This window comes from Hippichthys cyanospilos, chromosome 1 (genome assembly GCF_059441005.1).
Source record: "Hippichthys cyanospilos isolate Australia breed blue-spotted pipefish chromosome 1, RoL_Hcya_1.0, whole genome shotgun sequence".
In the NCBI taxonomy this organism is placed as follows: Eukaryota; Metazoa; Chordata; class Actinopteri; order Syngnathiformes; family Syngnathidae; genus Hippichthys; species Hippichthys cyanospilos.
This window is the reverse complement of record NC_142369.1, coordinates 23744300-23760484: the sequence shown is the minus strand read 5'-3', so window position 1 is coordinate 23760484 and position 16185 is coordinate 23744300. Positions and strand designations below refer to the sequence as shown.

At 38.2% G+C, this 16185-nt stretch overlaps 1 protein-coding gene across 3 annotated transcripts; it reads left to right on the top strand.

Moving 5' to 3' along the window:
• The first annotated feature begins 1755 nt into the window (after positions 1-1755).
• Positions 1756-12312, top strand: LOC148429727 (G protein-coupled receptor-associated protein LMBRD2B-like). 3 transcript variants are annotated; one of them, XR_015867505.1, is made up of 18 exons: positions 1756-1874; positions 2817-3070; positions 3146-3255; positions 3618-3716; positions 3813-3980; positions 5376-5586; positions 5681-5755; positions 5822-5926; positions 6247-6430; positions 8271-8452; positions 8841-8974; positions 9052-9157; positions 10167-10264; positions 10514-10617; positions 10717-10763; positions 11582-11684; positions 11753-11939; positions 11987-12312. XR_015867505.1 is itself a non-coding variant. In XM_088430256.1 (18 exons), the coding sequence occupies exons 2-17, from the start codon at positions 2897-2899 to the stop codon at positions 11650-11652; spliced, it is 1926 nt and encodes a 641-aa protein (XP_088286382.1). In that variant the 5' UTR covers positions 1756-1874; positions 2817-2896; the 3' UTR covers positions 11653-11684; positions 11753-12312. The 3 variants fall into 3 exon arrangements, 2 of the variants coding, with proteins under 2 accessions (XP_088286382.1, XP_088286370.1); XM_088430256.1 differs by adding an exon at positions 11390-11447 and having other exon boundaries at positions 11753-12312; XM_088430244.1 differs by having other exon boundaries at positions 11753-12312.
• The last annotated feature ends 3873 nt before the right edge of the window (positions 12313-16185 follow it).

The window sequence follows — 16185 nt, the reverse complement described above, 5'->3', positions numbered from 1 at the left end:
GAAATAACTCAATTATTATTATTATTATTATTATTATTATTTATTTGTTCTCAAAAAATAATCAACAAAGTGTTAGACCTGTTCCAAAAAAGAAAGAATTATAAATATTTGTCCACATAAATTAAATTAACCACAAGGTGTCCTCTTTTTGGATTAAAGTGAAGATCTGTTCACAAAAATAAATAATTAACTCAATTATTGATATATTTGTCTGCAAAACATAATCAACATAAAGTGTCAGACCTGCTCTCAAAAAGAAATAATTATAAATACATATTTGTTCACAGAAAAATGTGTCCTTGTTTAAGATCATAGAAGAGATCCGTTCACAAAAATGAATCATTAACTTGACAGGTAACAAGAAGTGTCACGTGACAAACTGAGTACAACCATTCTAGTATAGAAAAAGTGGTATAGAGAAAAAGTAAAAGCATATTTAAAGAAAAACGCCAATAATATTTTTTAAAATGAATAAGCTGTTTTTATCATCAGGTTTACAGTGTACGTAGTGGCCAGTAAGGATAATCCTAGAGCGGGTTAAAGTGCATGTTGGAAGACAGATGGCCTTTGTAATAAGTACCAGTACTTGCAGCTGCTGCGAATCCTTCAACCAACAGATTCAAAAACATTTTCAACAAGATGGACGGCTTTCTGGATGAAGGGGATGAACATTCGGACATGTTTTACTCAGGGTGCCCTGAAGGACGGTGGTCCTTGTGTTTGACTCTGGTGGAGCACCTAAATCTGGACCTTCTTGGCCAAATGGACTTTCTGCTGGAGCACAGAGACACGTGCTTCAGCGTGGTAGGCCCGCTTTATTCGGATGACTTCTACGTATGGTTGTTCCATCACATCTGATCAGAAAATGTTGATTCACCACACTCTACAATTTGTCTATTATACACTGTTTTGGTAACTGTAATTTCTTCAATGTTCAATCAGTTTTAGGATTGAATCATCTCAACAAATGTGACTAAATAAATGCTGAGAAAATGTTCTGGTCTACTGTGTTACTGTGTTTGATTTTTTATTATATTATATATATTTATTTTTTTGGTGCAGGGAACATATAATAGTACTGTAATATAAAGTACAGTACAAAGGATTTGAAGTGGATTTGAAGTAACACACACACACACACGCACATTTTATATATATATATATATATATATATATATATATATATATATATATATATATATATATATATATATATATATATATATATATATATATATATATATATATATATATATATATATATATATATATATATATATATATATATGAAATTGCATTTACAAAATGCATGCATTACAAAAAAGAAATTTTGGACAATACAATAATACAACAATAATATTCGAAAGTTTTAATACTGATATTTTACAATGCATTTTAGAAATATTAGACAAAATGCTCTAGGACAAATATTAGCAATAAATTTAAAATGAGATTTGAAAAAACAAACGTTAGAAAACAACAGGAGCAAAGTACACAATTCACTTTGTGATCCCGACTCGTGAATCTTTCTTCGTCATTCCAATAACCTGTCACAATTAAATCTAACATTCATTTACTCTACATGGTCTCGCGTAGACCTCGCCAACAATTCTCAACAAGCTATTAGAATACGAACATATATGCATCATCCAGACTTTTTCAATTTCCAATTTAACGTATTACTGGATACACATCATCCCGTTACGTGCTATCCACTTGGCCTGTACAACTACAACACCCACAATTCCGCGTGACGCTAGTTGAAGAGCGATTACGTTTTAAAGTTTGTACGCTATGTAATTCCAAGGGTCGAGTGACTTTGTATTGGATTCCACGTCACAAGAGCTAGTGTCAGCATCTTGACGCTAGAGAAGGTAAGAAGTCACTTTTGAACGTATAAAATGGGGATAAAAGGGACCAAATGTCAACGCAAACAATTGTCGTCAGATCTATAGCTTCCACCGATTAGTAGAAGCAAATTAACAGTTACTAGTTGAACTAGGAGCTAAGCTTGCTCCTAGTGTCATCACCTAAAATTTTATTTTCTTAAATATAGTTGTATCTCGTATTAGTAATGCTCAAGTGCACATGTTAAGAGTTAAGAGTTGTGAAGAGTTATAGCTTGATTCCTAGTAGTCACATGATACCATCATAGGGCTTGAGTGATGGCATTACTGACTCGTCACAGGTAGTTAGTAATGCAAAAACTCTTGGCAACAAGTTAGTGGAAAAGCAACCACACAATGCCAGCAAGCAGACATTTAAAACCCAGTCAATTTTTTTCAGCCAATTTACTTCACAACAGTCGAATTGAATTGCAATTAAAAACATCACAAACAACAACATTACACAATATCAGTTCTTGTGTATGAAAATATCAGAAAATAAGTAGTAGGGACCAAAAAATTGCTAAAAATATTCCAGTTAAAGCTGGAACCGCCGAAAATATTAAATAGACAATATATTAAATTAAAATGTTTGTACATTCTATGTATGTTCTCTTTGTAGTGGAAAAGGGTATTTTGATGAAAACATCACCTTCGCCTTTCTGGGAGAAACACAGCCTATTAGTAACACACAGTCTTCAAACTCTACACCCATTCTTAACCTTTTAGGCGCCAGAGTTTTTTCAATAAAATATTCAATGTTTGTATCACTATTACAAAAGGTTTTAGTTTTAAAATGTTTAGTAATAAAGGGCTACTGTAAAAGTAGCTCTGTGCAATATTGCTACTTTGGCACGTAAAAGGTTAATTTCTCCTTGCTTTTTTCCTTAATAGTCTTTGTTGCTTTGTTTTAAATGACATTTTCAAAAGGTGAAAAAGGGCCTTGAAAAATGACAAGGGGATTGTCCATCATGATGTCCTGATGCCAGCCCTCACTTCTGCCCATCAAAATGAGTGCCGTGGCACTGGGCCTGGTGCTGGTGGCCGTGTTCTTGCTGGCGCTTGCCCTCCTCCATCGATATGGTGACCTCAGGAAGCAGCAGCGGATGGTCCTGCTGGGGACGCTGGCGTCCTGGTACCTCTGCTTTCTCATCGTCTTTGTCCTACCTCTGGATGTCAGTACGGTATGTATACAATGTAGGTAGTCTATATTGTAGAGTGTACTTCAGTGAGCAGTTTCAAATTCGCTTTTCTTTCAGACCATCTACAAGCAGTGTCTTTTGGATAACGCACATCATCCTGCTCCTGTTAAACCAACAACAATCTATTATAGGACAGCAAATGGCTCCAGTTTTTATCCAAATGAGAGGTAACTAAGCTACATATTTGAGTTACTTTAAAAAAGGCATTTAAAAGTAAAACAAAAATACATAATGTTCAGAAAGCAATGTAAAGACATTCACGTTTACTGAAAAGGTAAAATGACGATGAGAAAAAACACAGATGTTACACAAAATACATAGAAATTACACAGCAATACCAAAATGTTGCACACAAGAATACATTAGTAAATATGGCCCTCAAAAAATATTTCTTAAAAATGTCACAGATTCTACTCTTAAGTTAAGGGTTATGTTATGTTGTGTTATGTTGTGATAGTGATGTTTGTGTATGTTACTGTAAGTTAAGGCAGGTTTATGTTGTGATAGTGATGTTGGTGTATGTTAACAGTACACAAAGCGTGTGTGAAAAGCCATGGAGTTACATCCCAGATGGTGTTCTACCTGTCTTCTGGAGGATTGTGTATTGCACCTCTCAATTTCTTACCTGGTAAGACCCTCTTCAAACCCACATGCACTCTCTCCGAATGTAATTAATGAAGTGGATGTATACACTATTGATTCCTTTGTGCGTGTATGCTTACAGGTTGCTGCTGCCCTTTATGCAGTCATACGCGCGCTCTGGTGCGTTCTCCCCAGGAGGAAAGGTGAAAGCGGCCCTTGTTGAGAATGCCATCTACTACGGCACCTACCTCCTCATCTTCATCTTTCTGCTCATCTACGTCGCTGTTCACCCGCAGTGGCGTCTCACATGGTCAGTTCACACTGTCTTCTAGTAATGGATAATAATTGCATAAACATATCACATCCCTATATTATCAGAAAGGTCATGCTCATCAGTACATATTATTTCCATATTGATAGAAGGGATGCACAATTCTAAATATTAAGAAAGATTGCAAAGCCACCAAAATAATTGCTTGAAAAAAAAATCTCTAAAATATTAGAAAAAATCCTGAGTTTAAACATATAAGACAAAAATCACATGAATATTACCAAGTAGCAAAAGTATTTGACACAAAGAAGTCCAAAAGTATTAGTTTAAATATATTTGAAGAAGGGTGGCGCAGTGAATAGCACGTCCGCCTCACAGTTCAAAGGTCACGGTTCAAATCCACCTGGCTCTGGCCTTCCTGTGTGGAGTTTGCTTGTTCTCCCCGGCCCCGCGTGGGTTCTCTCCTGGCACTCCGGCTTCCTCCCACACCTCAAAAACATGCATGGCAGATGAATTGGACATACTAAATTGTCCTTAGGTGTGATTTGGCGTGTGATTGGTCGTCCCTCTCTGTGTGCCCTGCGATTGGCTGGCCACCAGTTCAGGGTGTCCCCCGCCTACTGCCTGAACCAGCTGAGATAGGCGCCAGCAAGCATGCGACCCCTGTGGGGATAAGCGGCTATAGAAAACGGATGGATGGATGGATGGATATTTGAAGAAAAAAACAAAAACCATTAGAAAAGGATGACGTAATAAACTTAAACATCAGACCAAAAAAAACGGTAAAATATTTGGACAGTATTGCAATTTCACCTCATTAAACGTTACAAATCTTACTGGAAAACAAAAATACTTTAAAAAATATTAGATGAGGATTTCATAAATAAAGAATGTACAAAATCTATCATATAATTAAAAAAGGCACACGAGTAGTAAACAAAAATGAAAACACGACGCTAAGAAATCCTAAAAGATTAAGAAAGATCTTAACTTGTAAGCATAGAACAAGCAATATTATTATAAAAAATGTTCAAAAAATAGAGCAGTAATAAATGAATGCAAAAATACAAAATAAAGCAAAACAATTCAGTTTAAAATTTGAAAAATATTTTTACAATTACAAAATAAAAAGGTTAAATGAAAAATATTTCAAATTTGATGTAAAAAAAAAAATCCTTAGATTACAAAAAACGTGAAGCTATTTGGAATTGGGGCAAAATCTCTGATATCACAATTCAATAATTTTAATATTTTTTCACAAATCAACATTATTGGTCAGTCCACTTGTGTGTTTTTTTTGTTATATAGTATATGATGATGCAATATTAATGTTTGAATAAATAATGCTATTTTGGGGGTCCCTGAAATACAGAGGAACCAGAATTTGCCTATGCAATAATCTGATTAAAAAATATCTCGGTCACCTGTATTCAGGACTGAATTTCAGACAATTTGCATCACGGCCGCCAACACGTGGGGCCTTTTTCTCCTGGTGCTGTTGCTGGGCTACGGCCTGGTGGAAATCCCACGTTCCTATTGGCTGTCATCCTGTCCCACCCGCTTGCTAGCCAAGACCTACTTTAAGGTGGCAAAGATGGCCAGCGAAAAGGTGGCAGCTGAGGAGAACTTGGCCGATGTCATTGAGGTGAGAGCGTTGAAATCCTACTATGTTTATCTTAAAATTCAATGTCACTGGATTAATTTTGCGTAATAAGCGTCCACTCTGATGTCATCATCAGGAAGTGTCTGTTGTTCACGCGACAGCCAAGTACAATCACTCGCTCAGGAAGTGTGTGGACACCATTTTGACAAAGGTGAAGCTTCAAGTAGCCTCTTTGCTGTTTTTGTGTTGTTAAGATGCTAACACCATTGCACTTCAGTGCCCCATAGAGTACCAGGAGGAGATGGCCAGGGACATGGAACATCCCTATGAAGATCAGCTCGTCCTTCTGACCAAAAAAAGCCTCATTCGACTTCATAAGAAAGTACACAAAGTGACTGCAGTATAATCCATAGGATAATAAGCGATCATGCACAGAAATGTCTACAAAACAAACACACAAATTGTCAAAAAAATTCAAATATGGCAAATATTATGAAAATACAGAAATTTCTGGGATCAGGTGAAAGATAGATTGATGAGTGATGTAACCTTGGGTCATCGGTCGTTTTGGGTCTTTCAACATTTTTCAACTTTGCCCACCTTCACCCAATCAACCCTGATTACCGCCAATCAGTGAAATAAAATTTGTATGAAGAAACAAAGCAGTAATGGTTTCTGACAGTAGCAATATGTGGTTTGCAGGTGATTTCCGCCGTGCAGCAGTGGCGTCAGACTCGGGTCCAATGGTCTTTGTTGTTAGAGCGGATTTTCCATCTTGAAGACGTCGCTAAAAGCCTCAGCAGCTCTACTTGCCACTTTGTGCGCAGCTTTGCCGCCACGGAGCGGGACGGCTTCATCCAGAGGTTTCTTTACACTCCTAAAGTAGGTAAGTGTGTGGGCTTGTCCCTTTTTGTCAGCTCATTTGGATGTATATGTGTTAGCAACGAGCGCCTCTGTCAGCAATGTAACTTTAAGAAATTTAATGATACAAAAAGTCAAAACACACAAATACAAAAGGAAAGCAAGGACTTGCTTTAGGATGCTAATGCATGCCCATGTGCTCAAAAGTAGCTTGCTCCTGATGTCTATGGCGATATATTTGTGCCACAATTGCGAGTGTGCAAAAAAAAATTGAGCGCAGAAAATAAAATTGAGCAAGCGAAAACAGATTTTGAGCGCAGAAAAAAATATTGAAAAGAAGTTCCTCGCTCAAAATTCCTTTTTGCACGCTCGCGATAGCCCTCTCTCGCTCAACATCTCGCTCTCGCTCGCGATACTCCTCCCTCCCTCGCTCGACATTGCGTTTGCTCAACATCGAGCTCTCGCTCGCTCGAGTCGTCCTCTGCATGCGCTCAGTTCTGCTCACACGTTACGTTTGTGCCACAAAGATAGCCAATCAGAGCTTGTGAAAGCACATTGATTGACTGCTTGGTATCCAATGAGATTGCTTATTGTGTTCACCTGGAACGAGCAAACGAGAGTGCGTCACATCGACGTGGGCGGGAGGACGTGGGCTTGCATCATTAAAGTAGAAAAACTAACAAGGTAGTTCTGTCAAATTATATAATAATAATGATATAATAATATTATTAAAAGTAATGCCCATACATTGTTTCCAAAGAAGTCTACCTTCTCCCGCCCAAGTCCGTGTTGACGCACAACAAACGAAATACAACAAACAAGCATTTATCATAAAAAATGGCTGTTGACTCGTAAGCTGTAGCAACAAAATTAGAGGGAAAAAAAAAGATTTTTGTCACGGATAAGCCGCACTGGACTATAAGCCACAGATAATAAATGAGATATTTCTGCAAAAAGATGGTACATGGAAGTTTATAATTTATTTTGTTATTTATTTTTTTGTAATTGTCCGCCTCTTTAACAGGGTGAACATGCCTGCGTGTTTCGTCCCAACATAGTTATAGAAAATGGATGGATATTTTCAACACTAACAGAATACTGTTAGTTAAATAGCAGTTGAAAAATTGAAATCAATACTTCAAGAGCATCTTTTTTTTATCCCCCTTTTTTTGATATAGTAGTTTAGTGAAAATGGTTATAGAAAGATAGTTATAGAAAATGGCTGGATGGATATTTTCAACACTAACAGAATACTGTTAGTTAAATAGCAGTTCAAAATTGAAATCAATACTTCAAGACATCTTTTTTTTATCCCCCTTTTTTGATATATTAGTTTAGTGAAAATAAAACACACATTGCACATAATTCATATATACAATCATAAATACATAAATAAAATCGTATATACTGTGTAAATTTACACGTCACAAATTTACCCACAATTTTAGACATTCTCTTGTTCAATTTAGACATACATTTTTTTAATAATTCGTTTTTAAAACTCTTTTTGAGCACAGCCATTGATTCACATCTTTTCCGTTTTATTTTATAGTTTTTCCATAAATTGAAACCTCGAACAGATACACACATTTGCTGGCTGGTGGCAAGTAAAAAAATAAATAAAAATCAACAGATAAGCCGCACTGGACTATAAGCCGCAGGGCCCAAATCATAAAGAAAATAGTTGCTTTTTATAGTCCGAAAAATACGGTTTATATATATATATATATATATATATATATATATATATATATATATATATATATATATATATATATATATATATATATATATATATATATATATATATATATAATTTGGACTTTATCAAGTAATGTGTGCCTTTGTGCATGTGTGTTCTGCAGAGTGGTATTGGGAGTGCGTGTTCCGGCAGGTTCTCTACAAGCTGCTGGCATTGCTGCTCTTTTTCCTTTCTTTGGCAGTGGTGTGGTCTGAGTGCACCTTCTTCAGTGTGCGTCCAGTTCTGTCCCTCTTCGCCATTATCGTCCGAATGACTGAACAGCAACACTACTACGTTTGTACTGAGGTGGGTTCCAAGGTCGTCGACTTTGAAAACTTAGGTTGCCATTGACATCGAATTGGTTTAGAACTATACTATCGGCCCTGCAAAATACATTGGTACCTTGACAGTGTCCCAACTTAGTTTTTTTTTTTTTCTTTATATTGCTAGCAAGAATTAAGACTCATTTGCGCGCATCGAGGATTTCACTGATAGGCGTAAATATAAAAACAGCCGGGCACCATCAATTGATGTTGGTTAGGTTGCAATGCAAGTATAGGTACTGTTGACAGCATTTCACAGCCATGTTATTGAAGACCAGTGTTTTGAACTGTGACAAAAACTGCTTAACTGTCTCCTTGGTATGAGTCCCCATTCATATCTCCATTTTCATTCTTTCTTGCATTTCCACCAGGTGGTGTGTTTCGTCACCGTTCTTTTCCTGTGCGTTTGCGTTTACTCCACTGTGTTCCAGATTCGTATATTCAACTACTACTACCTGGTGCCGCATCACCAGACAGACGCCACCAGCCTGCAGTACAGCGGCATGTATGCGCGATGTACTCGTAGTCAACGTTACGATGTAGAGCTGCACACATCTAAGGTTTCTTGTGTCTTCTCTCAAGATTATTTTGTCGTCTGACTCCGCCGCTGTGCCTCAACTTCCTGGGTCTGATCCACATGGATCCCGCCGTTTCCCAACAGGACCGAATACATACATCCTATACATCTGTGGGTGTACTTACTATCGTAATGCAATCACATTAAGTGTTGTTCATTGGTATCTTGATTTAGGAGGGGAATTTGTTCTTTGACAAGGTTTGGATCTCAAATCACATAGTTTTCAAATCAACTCTTCTCATTTACATGAATTGAAATGCTATCAGTATTTTAGAGGTTCCCCAAACACAACAAATGTTTAGCAATTGTTTTTTAATGCAAAAATATGTGCATTATTGTACTCTGAAAATCAGTGCCGTAATAATATAAGAACATAGGTTGTGAACGCTTTTCGTCATCGTGCTTTTTATGTTCCAATTCACTCACAATTACTAAATATTGCAAATAAATACAAAATTGTTTTGAAAAAATACGAAAATATTGAAATGAAATGAACAAGAAAATATTACAGGTAAAATGCTAACAAGACACATGTTACAAATTGCTACAATAGCTTTAGACAAAAGGAAACGTCATGAGGGAAAAATACTAAATATTAATTTTTAATTAAATCTAGTGGGGAAAAGTGTTAGACAAAAATAATGCTAATCCAAGTTTTCACGTGTATTTGACTGAAATTAATCTTGTTTAGAATGTTACGGCATGGAATGATACTCAATGTGCGCCACAAGCGCATATTTGACAATTATTAAACATATCCCCTGGTGTGAACCCTTTGCGAAAAAAAAAACTCAAACACCTCATGAAGGAAAAAAGGGACCTGCAGAAGTGACAGCAGATTTTTTTTTTTTTTTTTAATAGCGTAGAAGTACTATGCTCGTACTGCTTTGCCAGGTCACCTACACTAACACTTACCTAATCTTTTACAAATATTTCAAGCTTTAGCTTGATGAACACTCGTTCATAACATTTCTGCTTACACAAAGCAAAAATCACAACATTTCTGCTTACACAAAGCAAAAAAAACAACTGAAGGTAATGAATGTACCACTGTATGTAATAATGGCTGGCACTTGCGTATTATGTCCCTTACTAAAGATGATGTCACTAACCCCACTAGATAATGGGCTCTATGCATCTGCTGTCCTTCATATCCAATGGCTTCTACATCTACTATCCTGTGTTGGTTTTGCTGCTCTGCTTTGCCACACTTTACAAGTAAGCTGTTCCATCTGTTGTTGTCCTCTATACTACAGTTCCAAAGGTTGTCCTTTTTTTAAAACTTTTTTTTCAATCAAGGTAACTTTGAATTAATCGGTTGTAAAATTAAAAACATGCTTTTCTTTAAAAAAGTTATTTTTTTGGAGCGATAACCAACCTTTCTAGTATTATAAATGTCGGCTTGTTTTCTTTACTATGCAAATTAATTTGAATTAATGGAGGTTTCATGTTTGCGTGTTTTTTTAGTCTGGGTTCTCGCTTTTTGAACCTGCTGGGCATACATCAGTACATCGCTGATGATGATCTGAGCTCGGATCTAGTGGAAGAGGGCAAGGAGCTTGTCAGGAGAGGTTGCCTTCGTGTTGTCACATCACCAATTGCTACAAATGACTACCCAATGGTGTCTTTCTCTTGAGTAGCGTTAATCATGCTGGTACCTTGTTTTGCAGAAAGAAGAAAACGACAGAAAAGTGAGGATGCAGCAAATGGAAAATATGTTAGTTTATTTCATTCTTTAGACATGTTTACTGTCTATTCATTATCCTTTACATGTAAAATGAAACTCTTAAAGGTTATGCAATTTCCTGCATTTTTGGATAAGTTCACATCTAAAATCTTATAAATGATGCATTTTGCTTTTTCCTATGGCTAGTAGTTAAAACATTCTATTTTTTGAGGGAGACTCTATTCATTAACGTATTTACTGAAAAACTCACCGTTTAACTTCTTTTTACGCAGAAATGACAAGAATGTGAGCTGAGAAAGTTCCCTTTTACGCATCAGTAGCCTGCGCCCAGCTTTAGAAATTCCTCTGTGTTAATATTTCACCTATTTACCCATTCTTTAAAACACTCAAGGGTGGGTTGGTGGGAGAGCGGTGAGCACATCTGCCTCACAGTTCAGAGTCCCGAGTTCAGAGTCTCCGCTCACGCCGGCCTTCATGTTTGGAGTTCACATGTTCTTCCTTAGCTCGCGTGGGTCCTCTCGGGGCAATCCGGCTTCCTCCCAACATTCCAAAAACATGCATGGCGGATGTATTGGGACACTAAATTGTCCTTAGATGTGATTGGGTGTGTGATTGGTTGTTTGTCTCTGTGTGCCCTGCAATTGCCTGGCAACCAGTTCAGGGTGTCCCCCGCATACTGGCCGAAGACAGCTGTGATAGGCGCCAGCGACCCTAGTGAGGATAAGCGGCTATGCAAAATGGATGGATGGATTAAAACACTCATATCCACATACATGCACATACATACAGTACACATAGACATAGAGTTTTAGTTTTTTTTATAATCATGTATTGCTTTATATTGTCAGGAGGGGAGAGTGCGATTTGGAGGAGTCCACTGGGCCTCAGGGGAGAGCAGAACTGGTTACACGGAAATTAAAGACAACCAAGAAGCTCATTCCAAGAAAAGCAGTAGGGACACACGAAACCTGTATAATAACTTGTATTTCAAAGTTCCACATAACATTTTGTCTCTTCAGTTATCTCCTTCACTTGGGAGGAGTTGGATGAGCAGCAGAGGTTTACTACAAAGCAGTGACGGATGATGACAGAACAAAATACTGTCCTTTTCTCCACTATTACCCTCTTTGTTGATCCATGTGTGTCCTTGTTCAACTTAATCTATGTACTACTGTATTTGCATAAGGAGCACCACCCTGGGTGTGAATCTATGTACTACTGTATTTGCATAAGGAGCACCACCCTGGGTGTGACATTACCAATCTTGGGATATTGCTGACATCCCGTTGTCTGAAAGGAAGAAATTATGAGTGCAGTATTTAAAACAAGTTTTCTAAAGGGTGTTTATGAAATCTCTTGTGGGAAACAAATCTGAAAACCTGTCTAAGTCTAGGAAGTTGGAAAAATGAATTTGCCTCGGGCATTAATGCCGTCTATTCTAACGTACTTACCAAGAATACATCTCTTGAAGCTGTGAACATGCATGTCTGATATACATCGACTGTCATTTTTCTACAAGTTATCCTTTTTATGAGGGTTTTTTGTATAAGTTATTAAAGTATATACATGTGACACTCAATTGTGTTTTTCTTTTCGGGGATCTTTTTTAACAGCATTTTCAAAGATGGACAATTTGCGACTCCTTCGATTTCTGTTCTGTCAGTATGTCGTAACGTATGTCGACAGTAATGAAAATTGGCCAGCAATATGAAAATGCTGTGCTGCCTTCATAGTCCATTGTCAAAAGTGCAATCACCAGCAAGCGAAAGAAAATACAGTAGTTCATTTTATGTACCCCGCCACCAGTGCGTTAAACGCCGTCGAATTAACATACTGATGATGTCGCCGTCAGTAAAAGAATTGGTGACAATTTCTGCTGCTTTCACTTATATCCCTTCAGTGTCGTTTCAAATTAAATCTTTTTTTTAATTTTATTTACAAGTGCCACTCATTCTAACAACTCAGTCACGCAAATGTCGAAAGCGAGCAACAACAAACAAGCAACAGGAATAACACAGCATACTCGAGGTACGTCAAGAAAAATGAACAAAAATAAGGCACATTTAGTCGATAAATACATTTACATTTTCACAAGAAGTCCTTGTTTTCACAGCTTTCGATTTTGTGCAATGCTTTAGCGTGTCCAGGTAGGCTTTCAAGTATGATTTGAAGACAACAAAACTTGGTTTCTGCTTGGCAAACTTGCTGGCATGTACTGTGTATGGAATTTGGCCAACAAAAATACAAGATTAAGAACATGAGCTTTTTGGGCAGGAATCACATAAAAAAATAAAATAAAAAAAAGAAGACATACTCCATTTTAAAACAAATTTTGATGTACAATTTTCTATCTAAGAATAAGTTCAGGTCACACCAAAAAGTCTTATTGAATGTACAATCCCAAAAGAGATGAGGCAGCGTTTCCTCTACTTGGTGACAGAAGGAACAAAGAGGGTCAATAGTCAGCCCATATATAACAATCGTTGAATTGGCTGGATAACACCTGTGCAAAATTTTGAGGGACATCTCTCACCTTATTGGTCACAAAAAAAAGTTCTAGGGAGTAACCGAGTCTTTTTCCAATTTATATCAGTATAAGAATTGTTCCATACAAATACAGATGCTGGTTTACTCATTGAATTCCTTTGGATTAGTTCTCTTATACAGTTATTACTTGTATTTGTACTCAGAAAAGCATCTGAATTTCCTATATATAGATCAGAGATAATTGTCTGGTTGATACCAATCCCTTCTTTTGTTATAAAATGCAAAATCATATAAATCCCAGAAGGAATAGAATCAAATTCAACGGCATATTCTCCTGGGAGTACTAGAATGTTATACTCCGCTCATTGGTGAACATATGACCCTCCTTGTTAAACATTTGAAAAACAAAAAGTAAGCCATTACCAACCCAATTCTTAAAATATAGTGACTTGCGCTTATAACAGATATCCTTGCTATTCCATATAAAGTAGCTATTTGTGAGGAGAAAAATTACGTTTGTAAACCAAAGACCAGCACAACACAGTCGATCTATACTGTAATTGCATTTGAACACAAAATTCAATCCACCCAAGGCTTCAAAGCAGAGGAAATCATCCAACGTTATAGAGGGTTTTTTTTCACTGACGTCACGTTGTGGGGAGTAACCCGGATGCGCCGCCATTATGGAGGGGCTGGACAAAAGGGAGAAAGAGCAGGCTCTTTTTGTGGCAGCGGCATGCAGTGTGGCGACTGTGTGGCAGCTGCCACCGAGAGCCACGGGTAGCCACACTTGATGCCACCAGTAGCCACTCTTTCCGAGGCATTTCCATGTTCGTCTGTGGCTGCTGCCACCGGTAGCCACACTTGATGCCACCAGTAGCCACTCTTTCCGAGGCATTTCCATGTTCGTCTGTGGCTGCTGCCACCGGTAGTCACACTTGATGCCACCAGTAGCCACTCTTTCCAAGGCATTTCCATGTTCGTCTGTGGCTGCTGCAACCGGTAGCCACACTTGTTGCCACTCTTTCTGAGGCATTTCCTTGTTCCCTCTGTGGCTTGGCTTCACCTCCACGTTATTCTTTTTCGTGTTAGACTTGCAATGTATTGTTGTTGGTTTGTATAGTTGCTTTTATTTCACCCATTATTGTGTGGATTCCTCTTTCGTCGTCGCTGCCGTTGCTTTTTCCTCGGTCTTTTTTTTTTTTATAAATATGTTTCTCTTATTTTCATTTCATGTATGTTTTTTTAGATGTACTGGTATTGTATCTTATTTAGTGTGGACTGTGTTTTCATTTATTCACATTTGTATTATGTTCTATCACGCAATGACCGGAAGAGGCGTCTCCAGAGTTACTACGAGCGATGCAAACGAGTAGTCACGGTCGATGCAAATGAGTAGTCACGGTCGATGCAAATGAGTAGTCACGGTCGATGCAAATGAGTAGTCACGATCGATGCAAATGAGAAGCCACGAGCTATCCAATGAGCTGCAAGCAATGGCCGACATTTCACCGGCTATCCAATGCGCGGCAGGTAATGGCTGACTGGGCGTCGCTATACTGTAATACGGGGACTCCCCGTCGCCCAGCTGTCCAGTGAGCTGCAAGCAATGGCGGACGAGGCGTCTCCCGACGTGTCCTGAGCATGCAAATTAGTAGGCTGTTACCAGTATGTTGCTCCGTTTTTAAGTTTTTGGTTGTGTCCCCCTAGCGTTGTTGTTTTTTTTGTTAATTTTTGCATTGTATTGCATTCTTTTATATTAATAATAATAATAAAAAAGAGGAGTCGCGATGGATGCAAACGAGTAGTCACGATCGATGCAAATGAGTAGTCACGGTCGATGCAAATGAGTAGTCACGATCGATGCAAATGAGACGCCACGAGCTATCCAATGAGCTGCAAGCAATGGCCGACATAGCAAAATGTCATATTAATTGAAACTAAGACGTTTAGCAACACGCATTCGCAATTAATTATTATTATTAATATAAAAGAACACAATACGCTAGGGGGACACAACCAAAAACTTAAAAACTGAGCAACATACTGGTAACAGCCTACTAATTTGCATGCTCAGGACACGTCGGGAGACGCCCCGTCCGCCATTGCTTGCAGCTCACTGGACAGCTGGGCGACGGGAGTCCCCGTATTACAACATAGCGACGCCCAGTCAGCCATTACCTGCCGCGCATTGGATAGCCGGTGAAATGTCGGCCATTGCTTGCAGCTCATTGGATAGCTCGTGGCTTCTCATTTGCATTGATCGTGACTACTCATTTGCATCGACCGTGACTACTCATTTGCATCGACCGTGACTACTCATTTGCATCGATCGTGACTACTCGTTTGCATCCATCGCGACTCCTCTTTTTTATTATTATTATTAATATAAAAGAATGCAATACAATGCAAAAATTAACAAAAAAAAACAACAACGCTAGGGGGACACAACCAAAAACTTAAAAACTGAGCAACATACTGGTAACAGCCTACTCATTTGCATGCTCAAGACACGTCGGGAGACGCCCCGTCCGCCATTGCTTGCAGCTCACTGGACAGCTGGGCGACGGGAGTCCCCGTATTACAACATAGCGACGCCCAGTCAGCCATTACCTGCCGCGCATTGGATAGCCGGTGAAATGTCGGCCATTGCTTGCAGCTCATTGGATAGCTCGTGGCTTCTCATTTGCATCGATCGTGACTACTCATTTGCATCGACCGTGACTACTCATTTGCATCGACCGTGACTACTCATTTGCATCGACCGTGACTACTCGTTTGCATCGCTCGTGGTAACTCTGGAGACGCCTCTTCCGGTCATTGCGTGATAGAACATAATACAAATGTGAATAAATGAAAACACAGTCCACACTAAATAAGATACAATACCAGTACATCTAAAAAACATACATGAAATGAAAATAAGAGAAACATATTTATAAAAAAAAAAGACCGAGGAAAATGC

Bases quoted from the DNA above. Each gene is read 5' to 3' on its own strand.
- LOC148429727 (XM_088430244.1), top strand. From the start codon at position 2,897: ATGAGTGCCGTGGCACTGGGCCTGGTGCTGGTGGCCGTGTTCTTGCTG. The intron at 6,431-8,270 runs GTAAGTGTGTGG...TGTGTTCTGCAG, and splicing joins TCTTTACACTCCTAAAGTAG to AGTGGTATTGGGAGTGCGTG. The intron at 10,265-10,513 runs GTAAGCTGTTCC...GTGTTTTTTTAG, and splicing joins TGCTTTGCCACACTTTACAA to TCTGGGTTCTCGCTTTTTGA.